This window comes from Camellia sinensis, chromosome 4 (genome assembly GCF_055761805.1).
Source record: "Camellia sinensis isolate YWXY chromosome 4, ASM5576180v1, whole genome shotgun sequence".
Taxonomy (NCBI): domain Eukaryota; kingdom Viridiplantae; phylum Streptophyta; class Magnoliopsida; order Ericales; family Theaceae; genus Camellia; species Camellia sinensis.
The window spans coordinates 65,128,345-65,141,419 of NC_138964.1; the positions used below are offsets into that span (position 1 = coordinate 65,128,345).

At 34.2% G+C, this 13,075-nt stretch overlaps 1 protein-coding gene across 2 annotated transcripts; it reads left to right on the forward strand.

Moving 5' to 3' along the window:
- Positions 1-5,588: 5,588 nt before the first annotated feature.
- Positions 5,589-12,988, forward strand: LOC114270681 (uncharacterized). 2 transcript variants are annotated; one of them, XM_082925079.1, is made up of 6 exons: positions 5,589-5,616; positions 7,939-8,003; positions 8,718-11,018; positions 11,132-11,437; positions 11,526-11,613; positions 11,696-12,556. In XM_082925079.1, exons 3-6 carry the CDS (start codon positions 8,728-8,730, stop codon positions 12,389-12,391), a joined length of 3,381 nt encoding a protein of 1,126 aa, XP_082781205.1. In that variant the 5' UTR covers positions 5,589-5,616; positions 7,939-8,003; positions 8,718-8,727; the 3' UTR covers positions 12,392-12,556. The 2 variants fall into 2 exon arrangements, with proteins under 2 accessions (XP_082781205.1, XP_082781206.1); XM_082925080.1 differs by lacking the exons at positions 11,526-11,613; positions 11,696-12,556 and adding an exon at positions 12,739-12,988.
- Positions 12,989-13,075: the final 87 nt, after the last annotated feature.

Genomic DNA, 13,075 nt, shown 5'->3' on the forward strand with positions numbered 1-13,075 from the left:
GAAATCCTAAAGAATGGTGGGTGGACACTGGTGCTACTCGCCATATTTGTGCTGACAAAAAGATGTTCACATCTTATTCTACAGTGGACAATGGTGAACAACTTTTTATGGGCAACTCCTCAACTTCCAAAGTTAAAGGACAAGGAAAGATTGTACTCAAAATGACATCTGGAAAGGAATTCACTCTCAACAATGTGCTGCATGTACCGGACATTCGTAAGAATCTTGTTTCCGGATCTTTGTTGAGTAAGAATGGGTTTAGGCTAGTATTTGAGAGTGATAAATTTGTACTTACTAAGAATGTGATGTATGTAGGAAAAGATTACATGTCTGATGGCATTTTCAAGTTAAATGTAATGACCGTTGTACCCTCAGTTATTAATAATACTACATCTTCTTCTTACTTGCTTGAGTCTTCAAATTTATGGCATGGTAGATTAGGACATGTTAATTATGGATCTTTATGTAGATTAATTAATATGGAATGTTTACCTAAATTTGATATTGATTCAAATCATAAATGTGAAATTTGTGTTGAGGCAAAATTATCTAAAACTCTTTTTCATTCAATTGAAAGAAGTACGGAACCACTTGAATTAATTCATAGTGACATTTGTAATTTTAAATCAATTCAAACTAGAGGTGGGAAAAAATATTTTATCACTTTTATAGATGACTATACTAGATATAGTTATGTTTATTTAATTCGAACCAAGGATGAAGCTTTGGAAACTTTCATTCAATATAAGAATGAAGTTGAAAATCAACTTGGTAAGAAAATCAAGAAACTTAGAAGTGATAGAGGTGGTGAATATGAATCACATTTTGGTGAGTTTTGTAAAGAACATGGAATAATCCGTCAAACACCGCTCCTTACTCACCTCAGCAAAATAGAATTGCTGAAAGGAAAAATAGGATTTTAAAAGAAATGATGAATGCCATGTTAATAAGTTCTGGATTACCTCAGAACTTATGGGGGGAAGCAATACTTTCTGCTAATTATATACTAAATAAAGTATCCCGAAGGAAAATGAATCAAACACCTTATGAAACGTGGCATGGTAGAGTACCATCCTACAAATACTTAAAAGTGTGGGGGTGTTTGGCAAAAGTGGCTATTCCTAGTCCTAAAAAGACTAAGATAGGTCCTAAGACCATTGATTGCATTTTCATTGATTATGCTAAGAATAGTAGTGCATATCGGTTTTTGATTTATAAATCAGAACATACTGAAATTCATGTAAATACTATTATTGAGTCTCGGAATGTATCATTCTTTGAACTTGTATTTCCAAATAAGACTAGACAAGAGACTAGTAACAATAAGAGATCTCATGATGCTATTACTAGTCAAGATCAAGAACATGATCAAGAACAAGAGTTAGATCAAAATGGGGAAGAGGAACCTAGGCGTAGTAAACGTGCTAGAACCTCAAAATCTTTTGGTCTAGATTTTCTAATATTTTTGTTAGAAAATGAGCCTTTAACTTTTAAAGAGGCTATGTCCAGTCCTGAAGCTCCTTTATGAAAAGAAGCTATCAATAGTGAAGTTGAATCCATCGTGCAACACACTTGGGAATTGGTGGACTTGCCACCAGGTTGTAAACCTCTTGGGTACAAGTGGATTTTCAAAAGAAAATTGAAAGCGGATGGATCAATTGACAAATATAAGGTAAGACTTGTGGTCAAAGGATTTAGACAAAAAGAAGGTCTTGATTACTTTGACACATACTCACCAGTTACTAGAATAACATCCATTATAATGCTAATTGTCATTGCATCTCTATACAATCTAGAAATTCATCAAATGGATGTGAAAACCGCTTTCTTAAATGGTGAGTTAAATGAAGAAATTTATATGGAACAACCAGAATGTTTTTCTGTTCTAGGAAAAGAGAAGAAAGTGTATAAATTGGTTAAATCACTATATGGTTTAAAACAAGCACCAAGGCAATGGCATGAGAAATTTGACAAGGCAATGATGTCAAATGGATTTAAAATTAATGAGTGTGATAAATGTGTTTATATTAAAAATACAAACAAAGGTTATGTCATTGTATGTCTTTATGTAGATGATATGCTCATCATAGGTAGTAATAATGACATGATTAAAACTACCAAGAAAATGTTAAATAAACATTTTGACATGAAGGACATGGGCATTGCTGATGTAATTCTTGATATAAAAATTACCAAAACATCAGAAGGTTATGCTTTGTCACAATCTCATTACATTGAGAAAATACTTGATAAATTCAGCAAAGATGATGATCATCTTGTTAGAACACCTGTAGATGTTAATTTGTATCTTTCTAAGAATGTACAGGAAAGTATTTCTCAATTACAGTATGCCCAAATTATTGGAAGCTTAATGTACTTGATGAACTGCACTCGCCCAGATATAGCTTATGCAGTAAGTGAATTAAGTAGATATACAAGTAATCCAGGAATAATACACTGGAAAGCAATGATAAGGGTTCTGAGATATCTCCGATTTACTCGTAACATTAGGCTTAATTATACTAGATATCCAGCAGTACCTGAAGGATACTGTAATTCAAATTGGATATCGGATACTAGAGACTCGAAGTCCACCAATGGGTATGTCTTTACTCTTGGTGGGGTGGCTGTATCTTGGAAATCTTCCAAACAAACTAGTATTGCTAGGCCTACTATGGAATCAGAATTCATAGCTTTAGACAAAGTAGGGGAAAAGGCAGAATGGCTTCGCCACTTCCTTGAAGATATTCCAATATCGCCAAAACCGGTGCCTGCTATATGCATACATTATGATAGTCAATCAGCTATAGGTAGAGCACAGAGTCATATGTATAACGGTAAGTCACGACACATTCGTCGTCGACATAACACCGTAAGACAACTACTCTCTAATGGAATTATTTCCATAGAATATGTTAAGTCTAAAGACAACATAGCGGATCCACTAACCAAAGGATTAGCAAGATAGTTAGTTGAGAATTCATCAAGGGGAATGGGACTTAAGCCTATTACATAAGAGTTACCACAACGGCAACCCAACCTAGTTGACTGGAGATCCTAAGATCTAGGTTCAAAGGGACAACCGAGTTGTGAATGACTCAGAAGGATAACTGGGGAGTCTAACTCCTACCCATTTCTTTGATGAAATAGTGATGTCTGTAGCGTTTGAGGTTAAGTAAAATTTTAATGATTCTTATATCTAGGTAAACCTAGTGGAGTATGGCAGGATACTCTTTATAAAAATCACCTATGTAAGTGTGAACTGGGCTGGTTCTATGAGATTTGTGAAGGGCTACAATTCTCTAGAGCACTCATGAAAGACCAAGTTGTTCAAGGCCAAAATGAACACAATAGTGAGAACTAAACTGTGTTTGGGAATATACTGTGTGAGTTCTATTGTCTTGGTTTACACAAACGGTTGAACAGTTCAAGACATCATGTTCACTGGTTAGCTAGTAAATCCGATAGTGTCTCACAAGGGAAGGTTCAAAGCTAAAAGCTACCTATCCTTTGTAGAATATTTCCTATTTATGTACTCTCTGTAATTAGATCATGTTGTTGCATTTTCTCTCCGTCAAATTCCATTCATGTGGGGGATTGTTGGAAAAATGGTTTAATATAGGCATATTTTTTAGCCCAAATTTGAGTGGGCCCCAAACGTCTTTTGGGGTGGGTCCGAAGAGGTGAGGTGTTCCTTGCCGCATGGCAAGTCACACGGTGAAGACGGAACGTCAAAACCATTTATGAGTGAATGGGAAGTTGACGTCATTTTCGGGTCTAACATTAATTTTTTAGATAAAATTCATTTGAATTTTGTCAATAAAAATTATTGTGAGAATTTAATTTAATTCTAAATTCAAATTTTAGGTTCCTAAGTGGTTTCCTAAAGTTTCTACCTCTTCCTTTATTTATTAAACTATTCTAATAGTTTAATATATATATCAAATGGTTTAATATATATATATATATATATTTCAAATGGTTTAAATAATAAAGGTCCAACAGTTACTTTAACTGTTCTCCAACGGATCACTTTTCAAATTGGTTGAAAATTTGTTCTTACCAACGGTACCTTTTTCAAACTTTTTGAAAAAGAGTTCAAGCAACGATTTAAATTTATTGTACACCTTTTCACTACTTTTTGGAACCTGTTCGGGGCAGAGTTTTTTGCCTATATATATAGCCTTAAATCCAGCAATCCGGGGACTCCGAAATTCAGTCTGATTATTGTCTTTTTGCTGTCCTAAATTCTGAAATTCTGCATTTTTTGCATTATTCTTCATATTAGTTTTAGTATAAATTTCAGAGAGTTAGAACACAGGTTTGGTTCGCCGAACAAATTGTTTGGAGTACTACTACAATTTGTGAAGATCATTGTATCCTGGGAGATAGACGCCACCCGACCGTAAGTACCGTAGCGGGGTGAATCTTTCTTAAGGACAGAGTGTCACACACTCGACTTGGTCTTTGAATTTTCTTCTAACTTGGTTCAATAAATAAATTCGGTACGTTATTTCACTACAACAAAAAACATTTTTGGTGACACTTTTTAGCAACCAAACAAAAAATTAGTTGCCAAAGATACATGATTGGCGACAGAATATTTGTGGTCACTAAAAAATAGACTTTTGGCGACGAATTTAGAATTTTGGTCGCTATTGATTTTGGCGAAAAATTTTTTAGCGACCAAATTAATTTATAGCGACGGAACATTTAGTCGCCAATTGTATTTGTTTGGCGACAGACATTCCTTGGTCGCTAAAAATCTGAATAATATTTTTGGCAACCAAATTAATTTGGTTGCCAATGAATTATTTGTCTTTACAAATTTTTTATTGCCCAAAATTGTTGACAAGTGAATAAACAATTTGGTACAGACAAATAATTTATAGAAATAATTTGTACTCTTTAAAGACAAATAATACAATTATTAAAGACAAATAATTTCTATAAAGACAATTATTCCTATAAACAAAGTTTGCCAAAAATATAGAAATAGTTTGTTACAAATATTTGTTGATAAAAATAATTTATAGTAATAATTGTATAGAAATTTGTAGCAAATTAATAATTTCTATACAAATATTAATTGTTACAATACAAATATTAATTATTTCTATAAAGACAAATATTAATATGTTTTCTATACAAATATTAATTGTTACAATAATTTCTATACAATTATTTCTATATTTCCATACAAATATTAATTTATTAATTTGGACCAATCTATTAATTTGTCTATAAAAATATAGAAATAATATGTATAGAAATTTGTAAAAATATAGAAATAATTAATTTGACAATTATTTCTATAAAGACAAATAATTTAGAGAAATAATTTGTATTTTTTAAAGACAAATAATACAATTATTAAAGACAAATAATTTCTATAAAGACAATTATATCAATAAACAAAGTTTTTTATTTTTTACCAAATTATTAAAGACAAATAATTTAAAGACAAATTAATTTGTATTTTTTTTTTTACCAAATTTTTTATTGCCAAAAAATGTTGACTAGTGTATAAACAACCAATTGACCTAACTTCTTATCATTTTCTCATCCATGTGAAACGGCACATAGCGCAGAGTGATCGGCGGCAGCACTTCTCAGGTATGTTCTTCTTCTCTTCTTCTTCTCTTCTTCTTCTCTCCCTCTCCTTCTCCCTCTCCTTCTCCATCTCCTTCTCCCTCTTACTCTCTTGCGCCGCTGAATGCGAAAGGCACAACAGTGCTCGATTGGCGGCAGCAGATCGCGACCCTTGTTGGATCGCTGCTCTGTTCTCTTCTCTGTCTCTAACATTGTGAATGTAGTCCCTCTCCCTCTCCCTCTCCCTCTTGCTTTCTCGCGCAGCCGAATGCCAACGGCATAGCAGCGCCGGGCAGCACCAGATCGGCAGCAGATCAGCAGCAGATCGTGACCCTCTTTTTGGGTCTTTGCTCTGTTCTCTTCTCTGTCTCTAATATTCTGAATGTAGTCCCTTTTCCTCTCCTAGGCTTTCAATTGGGTTATATGATAGAGAGTAAGAGAATGTCCCCATTGAGTTATTTTTCCAAAAAGTTCACTAACTAATCACTTCATTATTATTGACAAGCTTGTACACATGCATGCATATTCACACATTGAATACATGTTTTGATTGTGTGACCATAAAATGAGGCCAAAATGAATGAGTTTGTTGAATGTTTCTCAGTTTGAGAATATAAAGCATTGAGAGGGAAGATGTTTTTCCACTGTATGATATTTTAATACTGTATATAGTGGGAGATATAGATACCCTTCTGGGAGTAAAAAATGCCTTTGGTCACTAACATGGATAAGAAGAGATGATTGGAGAAACACTTTTTTAGAGACTCATAATCTCATGTCGTTGAATGAGAAATCGGGTGTCCGTTGTGTTTTGTACAGAACAGGGGTTGCTATGACTCTTACTAGGTCTGACTCCAAACCTATTAAGATTATCTAAATTGTTCGTTTTCTATTATTTGTCAAGCATATTATTTATGTAAAAATCAAATTGATCGAACATTGATTACCACATGATGATTGAATACAATTTTATTTTATTTTCAAAATGAATTATTTTTCAAAATCACATTGTTTTTAATATAAATGTGATCTCTAATCGTATAACTATCAATATATCTTATCAACCTAATTATTTTATAACTATCAATACATCTTATCAACTTAATTATGTTCATAAATTATGAATTTGTTTGGCATGACCTATTGTAACACACTTTTTTATCATTTTATTGTTTTTGAGTCGTATCACCTCTTTACATTTCTACATATCTTTTTATAAAAAAAATAAAAAATATACTTATTTAGATTATTCTAAACCATCCTTATATATTAAAAAGTTATTACATAATGAAAAGTGCAAATCATGTTGATGGGTTTAAGTGAGTCACACTAAATAGCCCTTTGCTGACCCGAAGCGACATGGCTTGGTAGGCTCCCCATGAATGAGGGGTGAATTGGGGTACAAGTACAAGTTGCTGGTTGGCAAATGATACTATTACTCCTGTAATTTAAGTGAAACAGCACTTTAATTTTCCTTAAAATTATAAAAATTAGAATAATATTTCATTTAAACTATAGAATTAATGATATAATTTTTCTATAATTTATTTTGAATTTCATTCTAATCTTTGTAATTTTGTACATGATTTTTTTAATTCAAAATATGATAACACAGTTAGATGGGGTACATTATAATATAATTAAAAGTGTAAAAATTAAATTAAAATTATAAGAATGAAAAATAGAAAGACTAATGATGTAATCTAGCCTTGCTGATATTACTACCAAAAACACACTTTTTAATTTTATTTATATTTTTTTAATAAATTCAAACCAAAAACACACTTTATTAATTGGTCGAACCGACACAAACATTCATACCGTTTTATTTTGTTCAAGACAAAGATTTCACACCCCACTGTAGAACACCACTGTCCCAAACCTGGCAGTGTTCGTAGATAATATACAATGAAGCTATTACAATTATTGCTTTATTAACTTATTGTTTTATTAAAATAATTTTGTATTTTTATAAGAACACATACTATAAATAATATACATCTTCTTTTGTTGAAAACCATCTTCTTTTCCTTGTGTTTGACCAAAAAGCATTGAAGTGGAATAAGTGCATCCACCATCTTCTTTTCCTTGTGTTTGACCAAAAAGCATTGATGTGTTTTGGGACATGTTGATTGAACCTCACTTTTCATATTTTTACGGATGATATCTCCTTTTAAGAAGTACAATAATTTATTTAGGTGTGTAGGTGAATTGTTTATTTTGTGCATATCCATGAGTGTCCTTATACGTTATTTGACATTCATTTCATGCCCATATCTCTTCATTAATTTCATGTATAGTGCGATTTTAATTTAAAATTTGATTTACAATTATCAATTATTATAGGTTATCGGTTAATGCAGAGAGATAAAAAAGCTGCACTCGTTCGTTGGGGGCAATTACTACATCAGGTAATCTTTGACTATTTGTTAAGGCATTTTTAATTTATTTAGAGAAGTTTGACACTTTTTTATTAAATTTGTGGGTATTAGAGGATTCACTTAATTGTATTCTTAGGATTCACTTATTGTATTCTTAGTTTCGTTTTACTATTGTGAGCATTCATGATATAACAAACAATTAGATGATCCAAGGAACTATTTGATAGATAAATAAGATAAGCCCAAATATGCTAATTAGGGGGTGGTTGTTGTGTTTTGCTACAAAAATCTCAATTCCATGTCTAACTCAACAAATAAATAACTCAAATTGCTAAAATAAATGAATATGCTTTTACAAAAATAACTAAACTAATATGTAACAATTTGAAGACCATAATTTATATAGCAATTATAATTTATGTATCTATGTCATCACTTACTATATAATTCTTTTTCACTCTTTACTCTACATTGCATGCTTTACTTGAATAGTAATTCTTGTTTATCAATTATTATTGTTAGTACAACTTGTCAATAAATTACACATACCTAATTTAGTTAAAGGTATATATCTATGTCATCACTTACTATATGATTCTTTTTCACCCTTTATTCTACATTGCATTTCCTTTTTTTTTTCTTCTTTTTTTTTTTTAAATTTAGTTAAATGACATAGGACCACTTACCTATTGAATATTAGTGTACATAGTGATAAAGGAATTTCACATAACATTGGCTTTGTAGGTGACCAAATATGGACAAGAGTTGGATGTTACTTAAGAATAGAATGAGTTCCCAGTATCGAGATGGGGTAAAGGCTTTTGTTCAGTTCGCAATGTTAAATGTAGGGCCAAATGGTAAGATTCGTTGCCCTTGTATGGACTGTTTGAATTGTGAACAACACACTAGTAAAATTGTGGAGTATCATTTGGTCGTGAAAGGAATGTCCCCTTCTTATAAGACTTGGGTGCATCACGGGGAATCTGTTCCCATGAATGAATCTCATGCATTGAATGATGACGACCACAATGACTTTGGAAGTGTTGGGGACAGAATGGAAGAAGATATAGACAGAGATCAAGATGAATTCCTAAATTTGTTAGAAGATGTTTACATGGGGACTATCATGAATGATAATGAAAATGAGGGGGATGAAGAAGACGATGACGATGATGTGGCTAACAATGTTGAAGGAGAGGATGTGCGCAACTTCGATAAATTATTGAATGATGCTCAAAGAGAGTTGTACCCTGGGTGTCGTAAGTTTTCTGTTTTATCATTTGTTGTTAAGATGCTTCATGTGAAGGTGTTGAATAAGTGGAGCAATAAGTCATTCAACATGTTGTTGGGGATATTAAAGGACCTTCTACCGGTAAGTGATCAAGTGATCCCATGGACCCTTTATGAAGCCAAAAAATTCTTGCGTGACTTAGGCTTAGGATATGTGACGATTCATGCATGTAAGTATGATTGTGCACTTTTCTGGAAGAAGAATGCAAATTTGGAAAACTGTCCGATTTGTCAAGAGTCCAGATACAAGTTGAATGATGGAAAAGGTAAGAAAATTCCTTATAAGATCTTAAGATACTTCCCGTTGACACCGAGGCTGCAAAGATTATATATGTCAAGAAAAACAGCTGTAGATATGAGACGGCACAAAGAAAAGCGAGTAGATGATGGGATATTGAGACACCCGGCTGATGGTGAGGCGTGGAAGGATTTTGATAGGCAACATCCTATGTTTTCCCAAGAGGCTCGAAATGTGAGGCTAGGGTTGGCTACTGATGGTTTTAATCCTTTTGGTAACATGAGCAACTCGTACAGTATGTGGCCTGTGATTGTTGTGCCTTACAACTTGCCTCCTTGGAAATGTATGAAACAATCATTTAGTATGTTGTCATTGCTTATCCCTGGACCACAAGCACCAGGTAGAGATATCGATGTTTACATGCAACCATTAATTGATGAGCTGAAAGAGTTATGGAAAGATGGTGTGCTTACGTATGATGCGTCAACTGAATTAACTTTTCGAATGCATGCAGCTGTTATTTGGACAATTAATGACTTTCCTGCATATGGAAACTTGTCTGGATGGAGCACGAAAGGTTATTTCGCTTGTCCCACATGTAACAAGAATGCATCCTCACAACGATTGAGAGGTAAGATAGGGTACACAGGCGCTCGTCGTTACTTGCCTGATGACCACCCTTGGCGTAGGAGTCGACTTTATAACGGTAAGATTGAGTTTGTGTCAAGACCTTTGGAGTTATTAGGGGAACAAATCTTAGAACAATTGGACTCAGGGACATACAGACCATTTGGAAAGCATCCAACCAATAAGAAAAGAAAAAGGGGAAATTCGGTGTTGAATTGGACTAAAAAAAGCATATTCTTTGAGTTGCCATATTGGAAAACAATTAAACTCCGACACAATCTCGATGTTATGCACATAGAGAAGAATATATGTGATAGTTTGCTTGGAACATTATTGAGTATAGATGGAAAGAACAAAGACACAGAAAAAGCGCGCATGGATTTGGAAGATATGAAAATAAGGAAGGAGTTACACCTAAAGAGGCGTGCCGATGGATCATTTGAAAAGCCCCCAGCATTGTACACTTTGTCCTCGGATGAAAGACATGGTTTCTGTGAGTTTTTGAAGTCAATTAAGTATCCTGATGGTTATGCGGCAAACATCTCAAAGTGTGTAAGCACAAAAGGTGATAAGTTAACAGGCCTAAAAAGTCATGATTGTCATATCCTTCTACAGCGACTGCTTCCCATTGGAATGCGTGGATATCTTCACAATGATATATGTGTCACATTATTTGAGTTGGGAAATTTCTTTCAACAGCTTTGCTCGAAGACATTGAAGGTGAAGGATTTGGAAAAATTAGAGGATCGCATAGTACTCATATTATGCAAGCTGGAGAAAATTTTCCCACCGGCGTTCTTTGATGTGATGGTCCATTTAGCCATTCATTTGCCCCATGAAGCCATTCTTGGTGGGCCTGTGCAATATCGGTGGATGTACCCCATTGAAAGGTACTTACTAGCTTCTTAATATATTAGAATAGTTAAATTGTAGCACAAACTGTATATATATTTATGAAAATGCGAGTATGTGTAATAAAAGTATTCTATTGTTTGTTTCATAGGCTACTTGGAACTCTAAAAGGGTATGTTGCAAATCAAGCCCGTCCAGAAGGTTCGATCGCAGAAGCTTATATTGTCAAGGAGTGCCTCACATTTTGCTCAATGTATCTGGGTGGGGTCGAAACTGTATTTAATCGAGAGGAACGAAATGTCGATGTTCGTGTGCATGAGTCTGGGTTAGAGGTCTTCACGCAAGATGTTCGTCCTTTTGGGCTAATGACAAGGACTTCTGATGTGTCTCCAAAAGAACGTGAAATGGCTCATTGGTTTGTCTTGAATAATAGCCTTGAGTTGGACCATTATCTAGAGTACGTTTTTTTTTTTTTTTTTTTTTTTTTGGGTGCAATTATGTTTTCAATATAATATGTTACTTATCAATCATATGTTTGTAAATAGGCAACACAAAAACCTTTTAGAAAATCAAGGTGCATGTGACATCACGAAGAGACAGAAAGAGGAATTTCCCAAGTGGTTCAAAGAACATGTAAGATATAAGCCTAAACTTTATTGAGTCATACTTACATTAACACTAGGATAATGATTGAAATTGATATGTCATTATGTAGATGAACCATTTACGAGCTCAAGGATTACCAGAAGCAACTGATGAATTGTGGTCATTAGCAAATGGTCCTAGTAGCATAGTTAATTTGTATTCAGCTTGCATTTCCAATGGTGTTCGATTTCATAGTAAGGATCGTGACAATCGTCGTAAAAGCCAAAATAGTGGGTTGGTTGTGGAAGGGGAGCATGAGGGACAAACAATTGACTTTTATGGGTACTTGAACAGAGTGTGGGAGATGCATTATATACTTGGACATCGAGTTGTTTTATTCCAATGCGAATGGTTCAACACCGGTAGCAACAGAACATTACACACTGATGCACATTTCACAAGTATTGATGTCAAAGGTCGATGGTATAAAGATGATCCATTTGTCTTACCAAGTCATGTGAAGCAAGTTTTCTACGTTGATGATACAAAGTTAGGTGGACATTGGAAAGTCGTAGAAAGGCTACAACATCGAGGAATGTGGGATGTACCAGAACAGGATGACGTTGAACCTGATAATGTATTCCAACAAAATGAAACAACTGATGTTGTCCCAATTAGCGTTGCAGACCCTGTCACAATCTTACTTCATAGGAATGACATTGATCCTCAGATTATCCCAAGTGAGGTGGTTTTAGAATCAGTTAGTCGAGCACATGACGATGGTGTTGATGATGAAGAGACATGCGATAACGAAGATCATTACTAAGAGCATTGTCACTATCCGAGAAGATGAGCTATATAGCCATTATGATTGTAATATAGATTTTGACATGGAACTTTAAATTTTTATGTTTTGTATGACACTGTTGTTTAGGTGCCGTTCTTGTCTGAGTTTGAGCACAATGATTATCCAAGAATATGTTTCAATGTATCTATGTTTGTGTGTGTCCCTTTCTCTTTCTCTTTCTCCATTTTTCTTTGTTTCTTATGCCATGTTATTGTTTAGTTATCACTTATGTGCTGATATTGGTTCTATTATACATCCATTGATGTTAATGTAAATGCTTATTTTACATATGCTTCACACATGTAATTGTTGAGTTGTTGTGGTAGATGGCAGGCCCTGGTAAAGTTAGAAGCGCAGCATCATCTAAAGTTGGTTTACCTACTCAGCAAGCTCCAGCTAGAGTTGCTGCCCCTATTGAACATGCACCAGCAAACTTAACTCCATCTGCTCAAAGTGTACCATCTACAAATGCTCGACGTATCCAGGCTGCACCATCTACAAATGCAACTACTACTCAGGTTGTACCATCTACAAATGCAACTACTACACAGGCTGCACCATCTACAAATGAAGGTACTACCCAGGCTGCACCATCTACACTTACTTTGCGTACCCGTTCTACACAGGGAAGGGGTCAGACTCGAGGGAAGAGCATAGCGCATC